We start from the raw sequence: 23,982 nt of genomic DNA on the forward strand, positions 1-23,982 counted from the left end.
AGAGCCCCCTGAGAGCCTGAGCCGCCAAGAGAGCAGGGGAGGCCCGGGTTGTGCACAGCCTCGGGGGTTGTTGCCACGTCAAGGAGCAGGAGATGCTGAGCGCGCTAGGGAAGGCGTCAGGGCTTAGCTGGCTTGTGTGCTGCTGGGAGGGATTCCGGGAGGAGAAGGGAGCCCCAGAACACGGCCGTGGACAGACAGGGGCAGGGCCGGTAGAAAGCAGAGGCTGGCCCTCCACTGAGCCCAGCCGCATCAGCTAGAGCACGGGGGATCTTGGTACAGGCTGGGCAGGAACCAAGGTGGGGTGCAGGGTCATGGGGCCATGGGACTCTCACCCAGCACACCTGTGGCTTTCAGACACAGGAACAAGAATGGGGAAGGGGTGCTAGAGGCTCGAGGAAAGAGGAAAAGGTGCTCGGAGCACGGACTGCTGCAAAGTGGCGTGATGGGTGGGTGGGTGGCCGGGAATTCATTGAGGCCTGAGCACCTGGCAGGGTCCCGCGGGGCGGCCATGTGAGTTCGGTGAAACCTACGGGTAGCGTGGTGGGAAGGCAGAGAGGAGGTCGGCGGCTGTCACAGGAGGAAGGCCTCCTGGCCACACCTGGGCCCCAGCTTGAGGCCAGTGCCAAGGGCATTGAGGGACAGGCGGAGGCATCCAGGGCAGCTCGAGCCCACCCAGGGGCCCACAGGGGCCTGTCCTGCAGGAGGTGACCACCAAGGAGCTGGAATTCCCAACACAGCAACGACACAGAGCACACCTCAGCCAGTGGGGAGCCTGGATGCACGTGCGGGTGGCACCGAGCGGTGTCAAGAGGAGCTTCCAGGGACTGAGTAGGGGAGGCTCGCCTGGGCTGTTTTAGGAAGAAGCACCTGCGAGGCTGCCCCATGTGAGGTCTGCCCTGGGAAGGTATCTGGAGCGAAGGCGGAGCCCGCCGTGCCCGCTGCAGAGTGGGGGCTCCAGCCAGTGGTGGGTGGAAGGGACCACTGTTCACAGACTGGGGTGCTGAGTTGCCGGGAGCCACGCGCTGCCCTCTGGGCTCTGCCTGGCGTATCAGCAGTGGCACTGGAGCTTTGGAGGAGACTGGCCAGGCGGGAAGTGACCCCTGCCCTGCAGTCGCTGGGAGCTCTGTGCGTCCATCCTCCTCGGACGGTGTCACCCAGACCGGGCCCAGATGTGTGCTGTCAGACCAAAATAGTCGACTGGCGCAGAAAAGAGGGGAGGTCCGGGTCACTCATGTCCAGAGGGACTCCGGCCCATCCCCCGCCATGTCACCGCCACATCTAAATGGAGGTTAAGACCCCTGCCTCCGGTAAAGCGGGATGGCCCACAGCGGGCTCCACAGCCATCAGCCCTGGAGGCCAGGGCCTGGGCGTCCCACTCAGCCCGAGTCCCCTGAGTAGCTGATGGGACACCCTCTCCAGGATCTCTCTGTGGCCCCCAGCACCCTCCCAAGCCTGGTCTCATCTTGAGCCCCTGCCCTCCCCCAGGAGCAAGGAGGGGCCAGCACCTGCTAAGTAGCCCATTCCCCCTAGGACCCCGCCCTGTGGAAGGCTTCGAGGTCACCAATGTGACGGCCAGCACCATCTCGGTGCAGTGGGCCCTGCACAGGATCCACCATGCCACTGTCAGTGGGGTCCGCGTGTCCATCCGCCACCCCGAGGCCCTCAGAGACCAGGCCACTGATGTGGAAAGGAGTGTGGACAGGTTCACCTTTGGGTGAGAGGGGACACCCGGAGCATGGGGCTGGGGCGAGGGCAGGGGTGGGGGCTCGGGGACACAGGGCCCAGGTCTCGGGCACATTCTCCATGTGTGGACTGTGCACCTGCCGCTCCTCACCCGGGTGGAGGCAAAGGTCTCTCAGGTGAGCCAGCCTCTGACCCTGGAGGCCTCACTCCTGCCTCACCTCATCAGAGCTGCCAAGAGAGGATACACATTCGTAGTGTTTCAAAGTGTCCATAAAGAGCAGGAAAAGCTCTGGAAACCTGGGAGCACGCCTTCCACACAGATCATGAGAGTGACTTGGCCCCTCAGAGAGCAGCGGCCAGCGAGGGGAGATAGTAACAGCCCCGAGCTCTCCCAGGAGTCCCACAGTGGACCCCTGTGATTTGGGCACCAACCAGAGAGAAAGCTTCTGATTCGTGCTCAGCACAGGCAGGGGTGCCGGGAAAGACCGGAGAGCGAGTGGGAAGGAAGATGCCAGCCAGCAGCTTCCTGGGGCTGGGGCAGCATTGGCCTCACGTTGCCCTGTGGTTTCCTGAGAATTTACATCAACTCACCTGCGCCGAGGGGCATCGGGCCTGCCTGTCCCCCGTTCCCGCACAGCGACCACTTCCCCCTTCTCTGGCCTGTCCCATCTGAACACCGGCCCTCTGACAATACTGTAGTGGCCCCAGGCGCACCCGATCCTCCGCCGCTTCCCAGACTATGTATGGGCCGGCTTCCCATCCTAGGAGCACACGGCTCTGAGGGCTGTGAGTGTGCCCCTCCTGGAGGTTGCCTGGGCCACCAGCAGCAGGACGACCTCCCGCCGGTCACCTCCTGACTGGGGGAGCTGCAGTCTGGCAGCTGAGTCACACACAGGTCCCAGATGTCCCTGTTCTCTCTTCGTCACCTCCTGCCCACAGGGCTCTGCTGCCTGGGAGGAGGTACACCATCCAGCTGACCACCCTCAGTGGGCTCAGGGGAGAGGAGCACCCCACGGAGAGCCTGGCCACCGTGCCAACACACGTGTGGACCCGTGAGTAGAGCGGCGCGGCCCCTGGCACACGAAAGGCCGTCTTCTAGAAGCTCTGGCTTCCTTCCAGCCTCCCCTAGTCCTCTCCAAAGTGTCCCAACACCAGAAACCCAGCCCTGGCCTCCCGGACGTCTCTTCTGCTGGGGCCATTGAGCAGGGGCCACTGGGCAGGAGCCATTGGGCTGCGCTGGGCCCTTGTGCTGGGACAGCTCTCCAGGGCAGTCTCCATCTCTAAAGGCTCTTGGTAGCTCCTCAGCATGAAGTTCCTACTGGGCACTGACCAGAGGGTCAGAGGAACTCACTGGGCCAGGGATACCCACGCTGTCCAGGGCCCTTGCACCTTGCAACCAGCCCCCTCTAGCTAAGCTCCTGGTGTCACTAGGCCCACACCCCCTCCCCAGTGCATGGGAGGGGCGAGAGCACAGACAGTCAGCACACAGGGGAGGGACGGTGAACCGGGCAGAGGGGAGGCTGCAGCTCCCTCCGTGAGGAACAGAGGCTTGAGCAGGCCCCTGCCCACCTGTGCACTCGGATGCTGCCCGCCTGGGAAGGCACAGGAAAGGCTGGTGGGGTAGGGGAGTCTGCCCAGGGCTCTGCGCAGCCAGGCTCAGGGGAACCGACAGTGCTGCAGGGAGGGCGCCAGCTGATGGGACAGGGCCTGGGGGCTTCACAGGGTGAATCCTAACCCGAGGGGAGGGTGGCATCGGGGGCCTGCAGGCCTCTTGGTTGGGAGATGCTGCCGTGCGTGCTAGCCCACACCCCGCCTCGGTGCTGTGCCGTTCTCCATAATAAAGAACCTGGCTTCCAGCAAGGCTGCGGCAGCCCCTGTCAGGTTCTCAAACTGTGTTCTCACCAGAAGACCCTGTGGGCACCCCCTCACCTCTCCCTGCTCCTGCCTCGTCCAGGGCCCCTGCCTCCAGCAAACCTGACGGCCGCCCGAGTCACGGCCACCTCTGCCCACGTGGTCTGGGATGCCCCGACTCCAGGCAGCTTGCTGGAGGCTTATGTCATCAATGTGACCACCAGCCAGAGCACCAAGAGCCGCTACGTCCCCAATGGGAAGCTGGCGTCCTACACAGTGCGCGACCTGCTGCCGGGACGGCGGTACCAGCTCTCCGTGACGGCCGTGCAGGGCACGGAGCTCGGGCCACTGCACAGCGAGCCCGCCCACCTCTACATCATCACCTGTGAGTGCCGCAGGCCCTGTGGGTGGGTGGGGCAGTGTTTGCCAGCCCTCCACCCTGTTCAGGACTGACCTGGCCCTGCAGGGGCCTGGGATGCCAGGCGGACGGCCTAGAAACAGGACCGTGTTAGCAGGGGGGGAGTCTGTATGAAAGGGGAGGCTTTTCAAACCCACGAGGAAAGGAAGGACTCATGGGCGCGTGGCACCAACAACTGGAATAACAAGCACGTGGAGCCTCGGCCTGTGCCGGACCCCCCCCCCCCCCCGCGGATCCCAGACAGGCTGAGCATCACCTGAAAACGGGTGCCGAGGGTGGCAGCGAGGAGGACGCCCCCGGAAGTGGCCGTGCAGCCCAGGCCTGACCCATGAGGGGCCGCTGGACACAAACAAAGGGCCGGGAGGCCACGGGCAGGGGCCTGCAAGGAGCAGGAATGCTGGGGCGCAGAGGCACAGCCGCTCGGAGTGGGGACAGAGGCTCTGAAGGGCTTAGGTCTGCTCCCAAGTGCAGAGGTGGCCCTTCCAGTCTCCACCAGGGTCCTGAATGCCCCACTTAGGTCTTCCAAGTTCACAGAAGGAGCTGTGGGAAAATGCAGGAGCAAAACAGAGAGAGAAGAGAGAGACGGAAACAAGCAGGGAGGAGTAGCCACGGTCGGACAGAGCAGAGCAGGGGGCGGCTCCCCAGGGAAAAGGGGGCTCCGACCCCAGGCTCCTCCCCAACCCGTGAAGCTGTGCTGGGGACACGAAGTACATGAGCTTGGCGAGTTCTCAGACCCAATCCTGCCACCCCCACCAGCTTGGGGCCAAGCCCACCAGCCAGGTGGAAGGGGCAGGCTGGGACCTCCGTGAGCTGGCCTCAGTGTGAGAGGGAAGGGGGGCTCACAGGGAAGGAGGACCCAGCCTAGGAGGCTGAAGGACACTGTTAGGGTGACAGGTTGCGCCCTCACTCTCAGGGCACCTGCTGGGGTGGGGACTCCCAGCTGAAGTGTCCCATCCGGAGGCCAACTGGGGAGAACAAGTGTGTCTCCAGGGCAGCCTGGGACCTGAGTCCTAGCTGGAAGGCCCAGCCCCTTTTGAGTGACAGGGGCAGGGGCCTACACTCAGCCCCTACCTCATGACTCCCAGGCCAGTGCATGCCTTTGTCGTGGCTGTGCGTGGCTTCTCCTCAGAAGCGATGTGGCGGGTGGGCTGGAAGGGAACCCAGGGCATCTGGGGAAGCCGCAAGCACTTTGAATGACCACAGCTCACTCACACACCCCCCTTCCCTTCTCCAAGCACAGCTGAGTGTGAGGGGCACCTCCCATGCCACAGGGGCAGGGACAGGAGCAGAGGGCAGCCCCAGACCAGCCCCTTCCTCCTGCCTGCCCTGCAGCCCCCAGGGATGGCGCTGACAGACGCTGGCACCAGGGAGGACACCACCCTCGGGTGCTCAGGAACAGACCGCCCCCGGCGCGCCTGCCGGAGCTGCGCCTGCTGAATGACCACAGCGCCCCCGAGACCCCCACCCAGCCCCCCAGGTACATGCCCCACCTGTCGGCCCCATCGCCCAAGGCAGCGCTCGGACAGTGGTGACCCTTCCACCCTCTCCGCAGGTTCTCGGAGCTTGTGGACGGCAGAGGAAGAGTGAGCGCCAGGTTTGGCAGCTCACCCAGCAAAGCAGCCACCGTGAGATCACGTGAGTGCCGGGGCCTCCCCACCCACCTCAGTGGCCAACCCTCATCCTCGCTGCCACTCTCACCAGCCCCTGCCCCCTACATGATGAGCCCGCCCCCACTGCCCAGCGCAGTCTCCAGCCAGGGACGCATGCATCTCCATGGCGGCAGGGGCGGCTCGTGAGGGCCTCACGTCAGTGTGTGGGCTGGAGGCACAGGCTGCTGGCAGGGCACGCGAGAGAAGATAAACATTTTAGAAGCAGGTCTGAGACGTTACAGCAGCTTTGTTTGCCAAAGTAGGGCTCTGAGCTTTGTTTTAGTAAGCCATGGGCAGGAGGCCATGAGGGTCTAACCTGCCACTCGGAGTGTGGTCCAGCAAATCCTCCGCCACTGTCCTGGCAAGATCTTCCCGGCAGCAGCAAGGCCGATGGGGGGCCCAGGTGCCTTGGCCCCTTCCCACCCGCTTTACCGGGCGAGGGCTGCTCCGGGAATCTGCCTGCGATTCTGACACAGAAGCCCTGAGATATGCTGGCAGGAGTGAGGCAGGCACCACCCTGCCCTAGAGGGCACCTCTCTGGCCCTTGCCTCTCACCTGGAAGGCCAGGTGCTCATCCTCCTGGAATCCCCCAGCAGAGCCGAGTCACCAGTTTAATGAACACGTTCTGAACAAAAACTCCCCAGGCAGGGGAGGGAGGGGACGCAGCAGGGAGACTGGCAAGGAGGGACCAGAGCCCTGGGGTCACTGCCGCATGGCGAGCGGGGGAGAGAGCCCCGGCAAGGTGTCTGGGGAGAGGGCAGGCAGCTGCCCAGGACGCCCAGTGGTGGGCAGGTGAGATCTGGAGTACAGAGCGGGGGCCCGTTGTACTTGCAGGTATGGAAGCAGATATCAAATGCCCAAGGGTGCGGTTGAGAACCCTGCATAGAAGTGATGCAATTGGGGGCAAGGGCATGGGGAAGGTCAGCAGAGGCTGAGGGCAGATCAGGGAGAGCAGGGGGTGCCGTAGCCCTCCAAGAAGCAGGGGGTGGAAGGAGAGGAATGCAGAATTTGACCCTAAGAAGAAAGCAACCGCATCAGCCGTGAGGATGGGGCCTCTCGGCATGCTCACTGCTGGCTGCCCCTGAAGCAGCTCTGAGGGGCCCTGCAAGTGGAAAGCCCAGCCCCTCCAGAGGGTCAGCAGGAGCGCAAGGGCCAGCCCTTCAGGGGAGACAGTGCTGGGGCTGACAGGCACCGGGCCATGCAGGGAGCCTGGTCCCCACCAGGGACATCCGTGCTCCCTAAGGTATAGAAGCACTCAAAAGGGTGGCCCCAGGACCATCCGGGTCAAAAGGGTGGCCCCAGGAGCATCCGGGTGCAAAGCAGCTGCACCATGTGGTCACCGCCTGGCTTCTCCTAGAACCCACAGCCTCAGCGCAGCTCGAGCACACCGAGGAAGCTCCCAAGCAGGTCAGCCTGGCCCTCCAGCTCCCTGAACACGGCAACAAGGACCTCGGGAGTAAGTTGGCAGTGCTGGTGGGGACTTTGGGACTGACTGCTCTCAGGGGCCTTAGAGGCTGCAGGCAGGAGGGACCATCCACAGTGAGGAACCTAAGGGGAGGCTGAGCACCAGGCACCCTAGCGTGGGAAGATGGGGGGAAGCTACCACCCAAGCAGTGGGACCCCATCGACGGGAACAGGCCAGGGGGCAAGACCCACCCAAACCACCCAGGGTCTGAGCTAGAGAGACTGGCTTTGCCGCTGCCTCCCCTCCCCTCCCCTCCCCTCCCCTCCCCTCCCCTCCCCTCCCCTCCTTCGCCTCCACATGCAACAGAGCCCACCCCAGCCCCTGCCTCTGGGCCCCACACCCCTCGCTTCTTCGAAGAGGAGCAGGTGGAGTCAGGAGGGGAAGGGAGCAGCCACTGGGCGAGCCCCAGCTCGAGGACCAGCTGGGCCCTGTGGACACTCAGGTTATGCAGGACCTGAACTGTCTCCTAGTCCGGGGCTCTGCCTCGTGAGAATTGAGGCCAGCACGTCCCTGCGGGGCGCCGAGCATCTGCTCAGCACCTGCAGTAAGAGTTCCCGGAAGCTCACGAGGCAGCTCCCCTTTAGGCAGCACTAATGCATGTGTGTTCCTCAGCCTGAGTCAGACTCTGCCTTTCTCTGGGTTTTAATCCTTGGGGGCTGTGTCCTCTATGGACAGCTCTCCTAGCACCCGGTGACCTGTCCTCCCCTGAGTCACACCACAGACTGAGATTGGGATCACCCCTCAACCCAGCTCCAAAGAAGGCCTAGTACTTGGTAAAGGTGTGAGCCACTGAGCATGGTCTCACCAGCAAGGCCCTGCCCTCAGCTTCTCAAGGACATCTGTACACATCAAGGGCACCTGCAGTGCCAGAGGGTGCGTTTGCAAGTGGCAGTTTCGCTGAACCCTAAGTTCACATTCCCCCCTCACCATATGAGGTCCGGACTCGCTGCTAGCCCCTGTGAGCACCAGGAGGACTGGCTTGTGCATCCGACGCAGTGAGTGAAGGATTCTCTTAATTAAGGTGTGGACCTTTAAGGGAACTAAAACGAACCTTTCATCAGATGGTTCGCATTGTGTCCCACCCTTTAAATACCAGGTGTTCATCTCCTAGAACTCAGAACTTAGAGGGGCACGTGTTACTCCCCTGGGTCTCTTTGGCAGGAGAGATTCAAGATGACCCCCAGGCTGGCCCCGAGGTCACTGCACTCATGTGTTTGCCGGCATGAGATGCTCATGCTCTGGTGGGTGCAAAATGATTTTAAGTGATAACATGAAAAGTCGAACCTTTAACGGCCCCTCGATGTGCAAAGCTAGTCATGATCTTTGATTCATGTTGCACTCTCACACTAGCTACCTTTCATTTAATTAGTCTTTGAATAATGACTTTAAATCAAGAACCCGACCTGTACACTTGAATGTGAACAACACCTTCTATCTTTTTTGCCGTCATACTCCCTGTTCTCTCCCCTCGGTTAACCATGATCCTGAACTTGGTGCTTAGAATTCCTTTGTTTTCTTCAGAGTGGAAGGTGAGGAAACATATTTTTTCGGACATATATGTGTGGCAGAACAATAAGTCAGTTTTCTTTGCGAGATAATTATCTTGCCGTGTGTGATCGTTAGACCTGTGTTTTCACTCCGCATTCTCGGACGGAGGTTGGCCCATGCGGTCTGGGCAGCTGTGGCTTGTTCACACCCACTGTTGAGCACAGAGTCCACTGAGTGAATTGACCGGCTTTTCTCCCCTCTCTGTGCAGAGAACACGTAGGTTGTGTTTGGTATGAGCGGTGCTGCAGTGGATGTTCCTGTACAGGTTTTCCAGTACGTGTGTGAGAGTGGAAGTGCTGGATCTCAGATGAGGATGTGTGAACGCCCGAATTACACGAGAACACTAAGTCATTTTCTAAGAGGCGATAGCAGTCTGCTCTCCCTCCAGCAGTGATGAAGATAAGCAGTGAATCCAGTCTCTCTAGAACTAGGTTTTGCCAGGTTTGCAGATCCTGCAGGCAGAACGGGTGTGATGCAACCCCTGGGATCTGGGTTTGCACCTCCTGAGCACTGATGTGACTGAGCCTGTCTTCCTGGGCATCCACCAAAGGTGTCTGCTTCTGTGAAATGCCTGATCACACCTTTTGACTTTTTGTTGGGTTATTTGTACTCTTCGCTTCTGTGAAATGCCTGGTCACGCCTTTTGACTTTTTGTTGGGTTATTTATACTCTTCTTATTCATCTGTCAAAATTCTTACATGTTTTGATCCTTTGTCAGCTCTGTGTTCTGCAGTTATCTTCTTCCAGCCTCTGGCTTGTCCTTCCCTATTCTTGGTGGTATTTCTTTTTTTTTTTTTTTTTTTTTTTTTTGAGACGGAGTCTTGCTCTGTCGCCCAGGCTGGAGTGCAGTGGCCGGATCTCAGCTCACTGCAAGCTCCGCCTCCCGGGTTTACGCCATTCTCCTGCCTCAGCCTCCCGAGTAGCTGGGACTACAGGCGCCCGCCACCTCGCCCGGCTAGTTTTTTGTATTTTTTTTTAGTAGAGACGGGATTTCACCATGTTAGCCAGGATGGTCTCGATCTCCTGACCTTGTGATCCACCCGTCTCGGCCTCCCAAAGTGCTGGGATTACAGGCTTGAGCCACCACGCCCGGCCTGGTGGTATTTCTTAATAGAGAAAAGTTCATAATCAAATTTATCAAGCATTAGTGGTTAACAACTTGGGGGCCTTCTTTAAAAAGTATCCTTCCCCACACCAAAGTTAGAAGGTTATTCATGTATATTTTTTTCTCAAAGATTGAAAGTTTTGCTTTTGACATGTAAGTCATTAATCTATCTGAGTAGACTGTGTGTGGGAGAGAAACTGGGCTGCAATTTCATTTTTTTATGCATATGGGTAAACTGGATTTTTCATCTCTTCATGCTAAAAAGTCCCTTTTTCCCCCACTGTCAGTATCAAAATTCCACATATAAAAGTAGAATTCTGGCTGTGTCAATTTGATACTTCTATGCCAATACTGCCCTGTGTTCACTCTAACTTTGTAAGTTCTGGAACTGACTGGGAAAATTCCTGTTCTTTACTCTTCATCTTCAGAAGTACCATCGCTACCCTTGGCCTTTTTTCTTCCACATGTACACCTTCAAATCTTCCAGCCACACTCAGTGGAAAAGGCCTTTGAGATAATGACTGAGTGTGCACTGAATCCATTGACCATTTTTGTGAAAACTGACATCTTTAGGATAATAAGTCTGTATCCATGGACATGGGATATCTCTCCATATATGACATTATGACTTACTTAATATCTTTTTTTTTTTTTTTTGAGACGGAGTCTCGCTCTGTCGCTGGGGCTGGAGCGCAGTGGCCGGATCTCAGCTCACTGCAAGCTCCGCCTCCCGGGTTCGGGCCATTCTCCTGCCTCAGCCTCCTGTGTAGCTGGGACTACAGGCGCCGCCACCTCGCCCGGCTAGTTTTTTGTATTTTTTTAGTAGAGACGGGGTTTCACCGTGTTCGCCAGGATGGTCTCGATCTCCTGACCTCGTGATCTGCCCGTCTCGGCCTCCCAAAGTGCTGGGATTACAGGCTTGAGCCACCGCGCCCAGCCGACTTACTTAATATCTTTCAGTAAAGTTTTATATGGAATTCAGACTTATTCCTAGATATTTTATAGTTTGATACTATTATATAGTTTGATACTAGTATACACTTTAAAAAATTACTTTTCCTGATTATTTATTACTGGAGTATAGATATTTATTTGACCTTTGCATATTGACCTTATAGCCAACCATCTTGCCAAACTCTCCTATTCTTGTCATCCATTCTTTGGGGTTTTCTATATATATAATCATATCCTTTTTTTTTTTTTTTTTTTTTTGAGACGGAGTCTCGCTCTGTCGCCCAGGCTGGAGTACAGTGGCCGGATCTCAGCTCACTGCAAGCTCCGCCTCCCGGGTTCACACCATTCTCCTGCCTCAGCCTCCTGAGTAGCTGGGACTACAGGCACCCACCACCTCGCCCGGCTAGTTTTTTTTTTGTATTTTTAGTAGAGACAGGGTTTCACCATGTTAGCCAGGATGGTCTTGATCTCCTGACCTCGTGATCCGCCCGTCTCGGCCTCCCAAAGTGCTGGGATTACATGCTTGAGCCACTGCGCCCGGCCTATAATCATATCCTTTTAAAGGTTGTTTGCCTTTTAAAACTCAGACCTGCTCACACCTGTAATCCCAGCACTTTGGGAGGCCTAGGCAGATGAATCACTTGAGGCCAGGAAGGAGTTCAAGACTAGCCTGGCCAACATGACGAAACCTGTTTCTACTAAAAATACAAAAATTAGCCGGGCATGGTGGCGCATGCCTGTAATCCCAGCTACTCAGGAGGTTGAGGCATAAGAATCCCTTGAACCTGGGAGGCAGAGGTTTCAGTGAGCTGTGATCACGCCACTGCACTCCAGCCTGGGTGGCAGCACAAGACCCTGTCTCAAACATACAAAAATAAATTAAAACCCAGACCTACAACTCACCTGATTTTTGTATAAAGTAGCAGCTAGTTCTTTTTCTTACGCAGACTCATTATCTCCCCACAGCTCTGCAGTGCCAGCTGTGCTGTCAGTCTGGTGTTCACGTATGCACGGGTCCGTTTCTGGGTTCACTCCTCTGTTCTGTTGTTTTACCTTCTTTGAGCCAATAGCAACTACTTAATGATGGCAGCTTTGGTGCTACTTGCTATGCTAAGGGCCCGGAGTCCTCCCAACTTGACCGTTAAGAGCGTCTCACCTGTTCTCAGTCTTTTGCTTGCCTATGAAAGTTTAGGATCAGCTTGTCAAGTTCCACAAAGCACTTGTTGGGACTTTAAATGACCAAACCTCTGAGGCCCTGTGTGCCTGTAAAAATTCTTGTTAGCCTGCACATCTGAAGGACAGTTTGGATGGATCTAAAATTCTGGGTTTGAATTCCCTTCTTGTTCATTTCTTCAAATATTAGTCCATTGTCATCTGTGTCCAGTATCGCTGTCACCGTTGTTAACTGTTATTTCCGGGTAGGATAATCTCATTCTCCCTGGAAGCTGTTAGACTTTATTTTTCTCAAGAAAAGGAGGATTCCCCAGGGAGTCCCATGTATCCCCTAAAGCACAATTAACACTCCTGATTGGTGTTTCCTCACCAAGCAACTATCCAAGTCAGGGCTGCACCTCAAGCCCGAGGGAGAATCTCATGGAGAGGAGGCAGGTTCTCGAGATTGTAGCTGGTCGTCCTAGAGGTTTGGAGGGGCAGAAGCAAAGGAGTGGGTGCTGAAACTAGTCAGATTATTCCTGTTTTCCCCAACTTCTCGCCCCAGCAGGGCTCTTGGACTAGCTTGGTTTTATCCCCCTAGATAGCTGCACCAGTGGTTTGGGTGGCCGCCACCCAGAAAGACAGGCAGTTGCCTTCCCCATATAATACCAGGCAAGGGCAGAGCGTAAGCTGCTTTGCTCTGTAATTTATCCTCAGGGTGCAGCCACATCCCTGTTCCCCAACCCATTCAAAGCAGCCTTCTCTCTGTTTTTATTTATGTGTGAGTGTGTGACCATAAACCCAGGATTTAGTGGTGATGTCTGCACGGGACAAGGCTGCGGTGGGCAGCTCTCTGGTGACCTCCCATCGTGTGGCTGCATGAGCTGCAGGCATAGGGCCCAGCAGCCCAAGAATGGTGCAAGTGTCTGTCACAGTCTCTGTAGCCACAGCTGTCCCACACATGGCAGGTAAGCACTGATGATACTACCTTGTGGATTCTAAATACCCCTGCACATAGCCATATTCTGTAGGGTTTCTGTTAAGATGTCGCTGGACAGTTGTGTACACTGTCTAAAATTCATGTAGAATTGCAAGGGACCCAGAATAACAAAACAATTCTGAAAAAGAGGAAAAAAGTAGGAGGATTTGCACCTCCTAATGTTGGAAGTTGCTACAAAGCAATGGTAATGCGCTCAGTGTGGTAATGGATTAAGGATAGGCATTTAGATCCGTGGAAAAGAACTGAGAGTCCAGGGCCGGGCGCGGTGGCTCACACCTGTAATCCCAGCACTTTGGGAGGCCAAGACGGGTGGATCACGAGGTCAAGAGATTGAGACCACAGTGAAACCCCGTCTCTACTTAAAATACAAAAAATTAGCCAGGCGTGGTGGCGGGTGCCTGTAGTCCCAGCTACTTGGGAGGCTGAGGCAGGAGAATGGCGTGAACCCCGGAGGTGAAGGTTGCAGTGAGCCGAGATCACACCACTGCACTCCAGCCTGGGTGACAGAGCGAGACTCCATCTCAAAAAAAAAAAAAAAGAATTGAGAGTCCGGAAATAAACCACACATCGGTGGCCAACTGACTTCGACAAGGGGACCAAGACCATTCAATGTGGAAAGAATAGTCTTCTCAGCAAATAGTGCTGGGACAGCTGGATATCCACATGCAAAAGAATGAGGCCGGACCCCTCATACCATATACCTCATAACACAAATTAACACAAATTGACCAACAACCTAAATGTTAGGAGCTAAAACCAAAACTCTTAGAAGAAAACACAGGAGTAAATCTTCATGACCTTGGATCATAGGGGTCCTTCGGCTTAACAATAACAGTATAAGCAACAACAAAAATCTGTGTATAAACTGCGCTTCATCAAAACTTAAAACTTCTGTGCCTCAAAGGATGCCATCAAGGAAGTGACATGACAGCCTGCGAGTGAAGGAAACGTTCAAATCACACCCGATCAGAGACCCGTATCCAAAATAAAGAGCTCTGACAACTGAACAATAAAAAGACAACCCAATCTAAACATGGGTAAATCATACCTGATAAGAAACCTGAATCTTAAATAAGGAACTCTGACAACTGAATAATAAAAAGACCACCCAATTTAAACACAGGCAAATCATACCTGATAAGAGACCTGTATCTAAAAGAGCTCTGACAACTGAACAATAAAAAGACAAACAACCCAATTCAAACATGGGCAAAGGACCTAAACGGACACTTCTGCAAGGAAGATATGCAAATGGCCAGCAAACACACTGAAAAGATCATTGACATCATTAGACAGGAGGGAAATGCAAATCAAAACCACTAGGATGGCGGGAATTAAAAAGTCAGATAATAATAAGCATTGGTGAGAACATGGAGAGATCAGAACTGTCTCACTGCTGGTGGGACTGTGAAGTGTGCAGATGCTTTTGGGGAAGAAAAAAACAAACAGTCTGGCAATTCCTTAAAGGATTAAACCAATAGTTACCATATGTCCCAGTAATTCCACTCCTAGGTATATACCCAAGAGGAATGAAAACCGATGTCCACACGAGGTCTTGTATACAAATGTTCATACCAGCATAGCACAAAAGCCAGAAAGTGGAAACCATCAAAGTGTCAATCAACTAATGAAAGGATAAATGGCCAGGCGCGGTGGCTCACGCTTGTATTCCCAGCACTTTGGGAGGCCGAGGTGGGCAGATCACCAGGTCAGGAGTTCGAGACCAGTCTGGCCAACACAGTGAAACCTTGTCTCTATTAAAAATACAAAAATTAGCTGGGCATGGTGGCGTACACCTGTAATCCCATCTACTCGGGAAGCTGAGGCAGGAGAATTGCTTGAACTGGGAGGCAGAGGTTGCAGTGAGCCCAGATCATGCCACTGCACTCCAGCCTGGGAGACAGAACTAGATTCCATCTCAAAAAAAAAAAGGAAAGGATAAGCAAAATGTGGTATATCCACTCAGTGGAACATGATTCAACCGTAAAACAAGGAAGGAAGTGCTGCTGTGTGTCACAACATGCATGAATCTTGAAAACATTATGCTAAGTGGAAGAAGCCAGACACAAAAGACTCTGTGCTGATTCCATTCATATGAAAGTCCAGAAGAGGGAGATCTCTAGTGACAGAAAGTACATTCGTGGTTGCTCAGGATGGGAGGGTGGAGGGGATGGGAAGGCAGGAACAGCCAAAGGGTACACGGTTTCTTTCTGAGGTCATGAAAATGTTCTAAAATTGTGCTGATGGATACCTGTATCTGTGAATATGCTTAAAAACAATAAATTGTACACTTTGGGTGAATTTTGTGTTACATGAATTATATCTCAATAAAGCTGGTTTAAAAAAGTTATGTGCAGGCCAGGCGCAGTGGCTCATGCCTGTAATCCCAGCACTTTGGGTGGCTGAGGCAGGTGGATCACTTGAGGTCAGGAGTTCTAGACCAGCCTGGCCAACATAGGGAAACCCTGTCTCTACTAAAAATACAAAAATTAGCCAGACGAGGTGGCGGGCAGCTGTAATCCCAGCTACTCAGGAGGCTGAGGCAGGAGAATTGCTTGAACCCAGGAGGTGGAGGCTGCAGTGAGCCGAGATCGCACCACTGCACTCCAGCCTGGGCAACAGGGTAAGACTCTCAAAAAAAAAAAAAAAGTAATGTGCAGAATAATGTTTTTAGTATGTTATCCTTTTGTAGGAAAATGGAGAAGGGAAATACAAATTTTGTCCTCATTTTTATAAAGAAATGAAACTAACAAGATGGTTCACTAAAGAAGGAGGGAAAGAACCACATAGTGGGACTGGAGATCGGCTAGGCTTCTCTGAATGAACCTTGTTTTGTAGTTTTGACTTTAGAACCAAAAAAAAGTTTTTAAAAACATTAAAAAGAAAAGGCAACACTAAAAATTGAAAACATACTGAAATAAGTAAACCTAGCTATCATGTTGATGGTATAACCACACAGGAAAAAAATATCGTTGCAAGCGATTTTAATAAGAGTAGTCTATTCACCCCTAGTGGAATATAGTCTAAGGATAAAAAGCATTGCCAAGAAATTTTAGGCTATACTCAGTGATCTTAATGTTAGTAGTAATACTTGTATTATTATTTTGAAACGATTACATGTATATGGTGGGATAAAGAAAATAATTGTTAATGCCACCAAGATTTTCAGTGTAAAGAATTAAAAATATAAAATGAAAGAAGTTAAAAATCTTGTTTGTTTTGGCCGGGTGCAGTGGCTCACGTCTGTAATCTGGCACTTGGGGAGGCCGAGACGGGCGGATGACTTGAGGTCAGGAGTTTGAGACCAGCCTGGACAACACGGTGAAACCCTGTCTCTACTAAAAATAAAAACATTGGCCGGGCACGGTGGCTCAAGCCTGTAATCCCAGCACTTTGGGAGGCCGAGACGGGCGGATCACGAGGTCAGGAGATCGAGACCATCCTGGCTAACACGGTGAAACCCCGTCTCTACTAAAAAGTACAAAAAACTAGCCGGGTGAGGTGGCGGGCGCCTGTAGTCCCAGCTACTCGGGAGGCTGAGGCAGGAGAATGGCAGGAACCCGGGAGGCAGAGCTTGCAGTGAGCTGAGATCCGGCCACTGCACTCCGGCCTGGGCGACAGAGCGAGACTCCGTCTCAAAAAATAAAAAAATTAAAAAAAAAAAAATTAGCCAGGTGTGGTGGCGGGCGCCTGTAATCCCAGCTACTTGGGAGGCTGAGGTGGGCGAATTGCTTGAACCCAGGAGGCGGAGATTGCAGTGAGCCAATATTGTGCCACTGCACTCCAGCCTGGGCAACAGAGCAAGACTCTATCTCAAAATAAATAAAATCTTGTTTGTCTTTTGATTCTATTAATTTGACATGGAAATATTAGTATGAACTCATAACGTGTTTATTTTTTAAAGAAATCTAATTTTCTAGTTCTGTTCATCGAAAGGCCTGAAGCTGTGACATCCCATAATAGGGAACAGCGTGAGTGCCCAGGCTGTGGACTCTAGATCTCATTCTCATCAAGAAACCAGTGATATCTGGAGAAATGGGTGATTCCAAGACTGAAGCAGGATGTGGACAGAATAAGCCCAGGACATGCTATGTAAAAAGCAAGCAAGCTTTCAAAACAGCAGATCGTGTCCTGAGGGCAGGGAGCCAACCTCAAGGGCTCCTGAATAAATCGAGCATCAGGAAAATGACTGACAGCAATGGCCGGAAGCCCATGAAATATACCAGTATCTCTGTGTTCACATGACGCTCAAAAAAAAAAAAAGCAACCTAGTGAGCAACTCTAGAGCTTGCTGAGGACCGACTCGGTCTGCAGGCACACAAGTAAAGTAGGATGGAGCTTCACACTGCTGTGCCTGGGGTGGGCCACAGTCCAAGGTGACCACGGGGTAGGTGAGGGAACGCCTGTCTTCACAGACCACTCTCCAGCTGGTGAAGGCAGGAGCCACAGGGTCAGACGCAGGCCTGTGGGAGGACAGCCCTTGGATCAGGGATCTCGATGTCTTGCTCGAGCCATCAGGTGGAAGGCCGATGGGGACTTTATTCTGGGTTGGTCAAACTGCAAACACTGGACCAGTGACCAGTCCTCATATCACTCCAGCGGGACTTCGACACATCACAGGCTGCCTGGGCTGGCTGGGGGTGCACATGCATCCCTGAGAAGCAGCCCTGCAAAGACCATCTGAACCTAAACCCTATCAAGCACCTCTCTCTAATTAAGAGTTTACAGGAAACATGGGGGTGGGAACAAGTGAGCAGTCAGTCACATCCAGGCGGGGAACTCTACAGGACAGACGACCTTGTTTTTTCCGTGAATAAAGCGGGAGGTTGAAGGAGACTTGAGGTGCATCACACAAGGCAATGTGCAGGCCCCAAGAGCCCTCATCAGGTTAGACCTGAAATCACGACATTTTTAAGACGACCAGGAAAATTCGAACATGACCTGGGATTTCTTATGATACTGAGGAATGACTGCTAATTTCTAATAATAATAATTTGTGGTTACGTAAAGTATTAGATCCTGCTGACATGTTCACAGGAGAAATGATACCTGTGAGAAAGGGGACGACAGACAGATAAAAATAGATGAAGCAGGACTGGCCAGTTTTGATCAGTGTTGAAGTTGAGTGCATGGTGCTCTTCATGCTTATATGTTGTGGGTTTGAACATTTTCATAATAAAGGGATTTTTTAAAGCCCCAAAACTCATTTTAACCATATCAAGAAAGGCAAAAAGATGGCCAGGCGTGATGGCTCACGCCAGTAATCCCAGCACTTTGGGAGGCCAGGGTGGGTGGATTACCTGTGGTCAGGAGTTTGAGACCAGCCTGGCCAACATGCTGAAACCCCATCTCTACTAAAAATACAAAAATTAGCCGGGCATGGTGGCGGGCACCTGTAATCTCAGCCACTCAGGAGTCTGAGGCAGGAGAATTACTCGAACCCGGGAGGCGGAGGTTGCAATGAGCAGAGATCGCGCCACTGCACTCCAGCGTGGGCGACAGAGCAAGACTCCATCTCAAAAACAAAAACAAACAAAAAAAAGCAAAAAGACAAGGAAAGTCCCAGAGGACAGGGGCAGAGAAAGAAAACCCAAAGTGAACCCAGCAAGGAAGGAGGAGCAGCCAGCGGGAGAAACCCAGGGCTCGGAACCGGCAGGGGCAGCAAGGCCTGGGGCGGCCGCATGTGTGGGACAAGCACACGGGGAGGCCTGTGAAGAGTAGAAGAGGAGCCTCGGACAGGGTGGGGGTGCTGGATTGGATGGGCGGGGGAGGCCGGGCCTCACTGTTAGACATGGTGGGGTGGGCACAATTCTTACTCTTCCGTGTTTTTCAACGTTAAGTTAAAAATTAAAACAGGAATCTTGACAAAGCTGAAAAATAATAATCGTAAGGAGAAAAATAAGGACAGAGTGAACACTAAGGGAGAAAGGCCAGGCTGACCCCCTCCTGTGTCACTGCAGACTGCCCAGCTCCTGTGGCCAGTGTGGCGAGGCCACTGCCCAGCTCCTGTGGCCAGTGTGGCCAGTGTGGCGAGGCCACTGCCCAGCTCCTGTGGCCAGTGTGGCGAGGCCACTGCCCAGCTCCTGTGGCCAGCGTGGCGAGGCCGGACTGCCCAGCTCCTGTGGCCAGCGTGGCGAGGCCAGACTGCCCAGCTCCTGTGGCCAGCGTGGCGAGGCCACTGCCCAGCTCCTGTGGCCAGTGTGGCCAGTGTGGCGAGGCCACTGCCCAGCTCCTGTGGCCAGCGTGGCGAGGCCACTGCCCAGCTCCTGTGGCCAGCGTGGCAAGGCCGGACTGCCCAGCTCCTGTGGCCAGCGTGGCGAGGCCAGACTGCCCAGCTCCTGTGGCCAGCGTGGCGAGGCCACTGCCCAGCTCCTGTGGCCAGCGTGGCGAGGCCACTGCCCAGCTCCTGTGGCCAGTGTGGCCAGCGTGGCGAGGCCACTGCCCAGCTCCTGTGGCCAGCGTGGCGAGGCCACTGCCCAGCTCCTGTGGCCAGCGTGGCGAGGCCACTGTCCAGCTCCTGTGGCCAGCGTGGCGAGGCCACTGCCCAGCTCCTGTGGCCAGCGTGGCGAGGCTGGACTGCCCAGCTCCTGTGGCCAGCGTGGCGAGGCCACTGCCCAGCTCCTGTGGCCAGTGTGGCGAGGCCACTGCCCAGCTCTTGTGGCCAGCGTGGCGAGGCCGGACTGCCCAGCTCCTGTGGCCAGTGTGGCGAGGCCACTGCCCAGCTCTTGTGGCCAGTGTGGCGAGGCCACTGCCCAGCTCTTGTGGCCAGCGTGGCGAGGCCGGACTGCCCAGCTCCTGTGGCCAGTGTGGCGAGGCCACTGCCCAGCTCTTGTGGCCAGCGTGGCGAGGCCGGACTGCCCAGCTCCTGTGGCCAGTGTGGCGAGGCCACTGCCCAGCTCTTGTGGCCAGCGTGGTGAGGCCGGACTGCCCAGCTCCTGTGGCCAGCGTGGCGAGGCCACTGCCGGGGACGGGTGGCATCTCTGCACAGAGGGTTGCATTAGAGCCCCAGGAGGGGCCTCAGGATCCAAGCAGCAGAAACCCTGTTCAGGGGCAAAGCCAGCAAGGGTCGGGGTTGGGGAGGGGCCACAGGCCAGTGGAGGCTCAGCACTGAAGGCCCCGCTCCTCCCTCCCTCTCTTCCTCCTCCTTCTCCTCCTCTTTGTTCATCTTCCTTCCTTCCAGTACTGAGGTCGGGGCCAGGCACGCTGCGGTCTGTCTCCTCACCTCTGCTCTCTCTCAACACCTGGGCTGGGACCGCGCTCTAGGGCCCAGAGGCGTTTGGGAGGCCACCGCAGCACGCCACGGAGGAGTGCACAGCCACCCTGCATCAAGTCAGGTCATCGAGGAAGGGACAGCAACATGTCCATGAGGCAGGCCTGACCTGCGCTCCCAGTGACTAACCTCTCGTGACCTCTGTTTCCAGACGTCCCTGGGAACTGTTCAGAAAACTTCTGTCAGAATGGAGGCACCTGTGTGCCGGGCGTGGACGCTCACAGCTGTGACTGCGGGCCAGGGTTCAAAGGCAGACGCTGCGAGCTCGGTAAGTCAGGGCTTGGCCTCAGGGCGCCCCTTACCACAAAGCCTGTGCCTCGGCCTAGCGCTGCTGGGCCACAGCTGGGTTTGCCACGGGAGCCTCCAACCATGAGGTGCCAGACGGGGAGCCTGGTGCACGGGGCTGACCCGAGTCCCCGGGGGCTGCGTTGCTGCCCCAAGCACCAGGATGGGAGGTGCTGCCCGTCACAGGGGTCAGAACACCCACAGCATGCGAGGCTCAGCTGCGGAGGGCTCCCTGACCCAGCCAGAGCAGGTGTCCGGAGAAGGGACTCCCACCTCCACAATACTGACCTGCCCCGGCCTTAGAGGAAGCCAGATGCAGACCCCCGAGCCCTCTTCCCCAGCCTTAGAGGAAGCCTAAGGGGTTTCGCTACAGACCCCCGGGCCTTCTCTTTGGGCAGGGCCTCTCGGAGGGGCAGGAGGAGCATGTCAGGAGCCCCTGGCGAGCCACTGCCCTTCTTTGTTGCAGCCTGTATAAAGGTGTCCCGCCCCTGCACAAGGCTGTTCTCCGAGACAAAGTCCTTTCCAGTCTGGGAGGGAGGCGTCTGTCACCACGTGTAAGTTGATTTCCACGTGTAAGTTGGTTTCTGTCCTCCGCCTTACCACATTTGTAGTGTGTTTTTTTTGTTTTTTGTTTGTTTTTTTGAGACAGAGTCTCGCTCTGTTGCCCAGGCTGGAGTGCAGTGGTGTGATCTCAGCTCACTGCAAGCTCCGCCTCCCGGGTTTATGCCATTCTCCTGCCTCAGCCTCCCCAGTAGCTGGGACTACAGGCGCCCGCCACCTCGCCCGGCTAATTTTTTTATTTTTAGTAGAGACGGGGTTTCACTGTGTTAGCCAGGATGGTCTCGATCTCCTGACCTCATGATCCGCCCCCCTCGGCCTCCCAAAGTGCTGGGATTACAGGCGGGAGCCACTGTGCCCGGCCAGGTTGTTGCTACTATTATCATCATCTTCATTATTGGTTTGCTTTGAATTGCATGAGTTTCTGCCCCTCAACCTCTCAAAGTGCTGGGATCACAGGCGTGAGCCACCGTGCCCGGCCTGTAGAGTGTGTTCTTGACTCCTCAAAGTGCTTTCTCAAAGCCACCCACCTACCCCTGAGGGGGGACGACAGCTGCAGTCACAGAAGGGACTTGCTTTGATCACCGATTCCCTCCATGTCACAAATTAGGCAGCTGAGGCAGAAAAACTGAATAACTGCCCCAAGTCCATGCAGCTCAGGAGCAGCGGCTGAGAAGAACCCAGGCCCCTGGCCCCCAGTCCGCCAGACTTTCCTCCCCACACATCACCCACCCAGACCCCCAGCCCCCAGTCCCCAAGGCCCCAGTCCCCCAGACCTGCCTTCCCACATATCAGCCACCCAGGCCCCTGGCCCCCAGTCCCCCAGACTTTCCTCCCCACACATCACCCACCCAGACCCCCAGCCCCCAGTCCCCCAGCCCCCAGTCCCCCAGACCTGCCTTCCCACATATCAGCCACCCAGGCCCCTGGCCCCCAGTCCCCCAGCCCCCAGTCCCCCAGGCCTTCTTCCCCGCACATCACCCACCCAGGCCCCCGGCCCCCAAGCCCCCAGGCCTTCCTCCCAACACATCACCCACCCAGGCCCCCGGCCCCCAGTCCCCCAGCCCCTAGTCCCCCAGACCTGCCTTCCCACATATCAGCCACCCAGGCCCCTGGCCCCCAGTCCCCCAGCCCCCAGTCCCCCAGGCCTTCTTCCCCACACATCACCCACCCAGGCCCCCGGCCCCTAGTCCCCCAGTCCCCCAAGCCCCCAGGCCTTCTTCCCCGCACATCACCCACCCAGGCCCCAGGCCCCCAGGCCCCCAGGCCTTCCTTCTCACACATCACCCACCCAGGCCCCCTGCCCCTAGTCCCCCAAGCCCCCAGGCCTTCCTTCCCACACATCACCCACCCAGGCCCCAGGCCCCTGGCCCCCAGACCTTCCTCCCCACACATCACCCACCTAGACCCCCAGCCCCCAGTCCCCCAGACTTTCCTCCCCACACATCACCCACCCAGACCCCCAGCCCCCAGTCCCCCAGCCCCCAGTCCCCCAGACCTGCCTTCCCACATATCAGCCACCCAGGCCCCTGGCCCCCAGTCCCCCAGCCCCCAGTCCCCCAGGCCTTCTTCCCCGCACATCACCCACCCAGGCCCCAGGCCCCCAGGCCCCCAGGCCTTCCTTCTCACACATCACCCACCCAGGCCTTCCTTCCCACACATCACCCACCCAGGCCCCAGGCCCCTGGCCCCCAGACCTTCCTCCCCACACATCACCCACCTAGACCCCCGGCCCCCAGGCCCCCAGACCTTCCTCCCCACACATCACCCACCCAGACCCCCAGCCCCCAGGCCCCCAGACCTTCCTCCCCACACATCACCCACCCAGGCCCCAGGCCCCTGGCCCCCAGACCTTCCTTCCCACACATCGGCCCAGTGCCCACTGAATGGCAGGGCCAACTGAAGTGACCTTCCTCTCTTCTCTTCCTCAGAGCCCCCTGGAAAAACAAACAGCTCATGAGAATGCCGGCCTCAGTTCTGCCATTAACTCATGATGTGGCCTCAGGCCCCCCATCTCCGAGACAGGCTGTGGAGGGAGAGCTGCCCAGCCCATCTCTTAGAACCTTTCTTGCTAACACTCTGAGCCTGTGGGTTACGCAATCAATTTAGTCAACAGATAACTTACTGAACACCTGCTGTGAGCTGGGCACGGTTCTAGGTACTCAGCACACATCAGGAACAGAGCAGACCAAAGCCCTGCCTTCAGGACCCGTTCATTGCAGATGAGGGGACAGACAATGCAGTGAGTGTGTGGTGTGGCAGGTGGTGAGTGCAAAGGGAAACAGGATGAGATGACAGGATGAGACTAGGAGAGCCTGCTGGGGACGGGCAGGGGCTGGTGCAGCAAGAGGGTGCTCACCCTCTTGGAGATGAGAGGGTAAGCCTCCTGGAGAGGGTGATGCTGAACAGACATGGAGGAGGGACATCTGAGGGAAGGACGTTCCAGATAGCCAGAGGACCAGTTACCAAGGCCCCGAGTCAGGAGTGTCCCTGGCATGTTGGGGGAGAAGTGGAGAGTGGTGAGAGGTGAGGGACAGGGAACCTCCAGGGCCATGGAGACCCACAGAAGGACTCTGGTGTTTGTCCGTCATGAAATGGGGAGCTACCAAAGGGTTCTGAGCAGAGGAGTGACATGTTCAATTACACTACTTTGGATGTTCTGCGGAGAATGGGATGTAAACAGGCAAGGGTAGAAGCTTCGTTGGAGCTTGGACGTGAAGCCAGGTGTAACATGTAGCAGGAACACATATGAGATGCTAATCTGTGTTGAGATTTGGGAAGCCGTATTGACAGTCCACTGAATTTGGATTCAGGCCGTCCGAACCCACAGTATCTACCATCTTCCCGCTGTGCTTAGTTACACCAGTGCCTGCTGGTGACCACCAAGTATCCAACAAGAAGACCCTTCCCGTCCTGAAAGCATTCTGTCCTTTCCCTTTCAACCTATCTGCATATTTCAAGTGACTTCCTTGTATTTAACATAGAGGTGGGTCTTGCTTGATATCTAGTCTGACAGTCTGGTTTTTATTGGAGTATTTAGACAA

The 23,982-nt window shown here is 55.6% G+C and overlaps 1 protein-coding gene across 17 annotated transcripts in view; it reads left to right on the forward strand.

The window, feature by feature from the left end:
* The window catches only part of LOC105473770 (sushi, nidogen and EGF like domains 1), a 94,537-nt gene that overhangs the window by 60,263 nt on the left and 10,292 nt on the right, over positions 1-23,982 (forward strand). For 15 of the 17 annotated variants that reach the window (XR_011610217.1, XR_011610216.1, XR_011610218.1 and 12 more), the window contains 8 exons: positions 1,531-1,714; positions 2,623-2,735; positions 3,638-3,919; positions 5,285-5,429; positions 5,505-5,587; positions 6,959-7,057; positions 20,247-20,363; positions 20,847-20,934. Coding sequence is in view for 9 of the 17 variants with exons in the window: in XM_071073751.1 (XP_070929852.1) it covers positions 1,531-1,714; positions 2,623-2,735; positions 3,638-3,919; positions 5,285-5,429; positions 5,505-5,587; positions 6,959-7,057; positions 20,247-20,363; positions 20,847-20,934 (1,111 nt within the window). In the remaining 8 variants the exon portion in view is untranslated. Of the gene's footprint in view, positions 1-1,530; positions 1,715-2,622; positions 2,736-3,637; positions 3,920-5,284; positions 5,430-5,504; positions 5,588-6,958; positions 7,058-20,246; positions 20,364-20,846; positions 20,935-22,869; positions 23,746-23,982 lie in introns of those variants that run through there. The other 2 variants (XM_071073753.1, XR_011610223.1) reach the window with 2 other exon arrangements.

This window comes from Macaca nemestrina, chromosome 11 (genome assembly GCF_043159975.1).
Source record: "Macaca nemestrina isolate mMacNem1 chromosome 11, mMacNem.hap1, whole genome shotgun sequence".
NCBI lineage: Eukaryota > Metazoa > Chordata > Mammalia > Primates > Cercopithecidae > Macaca > Macaca nemestrina.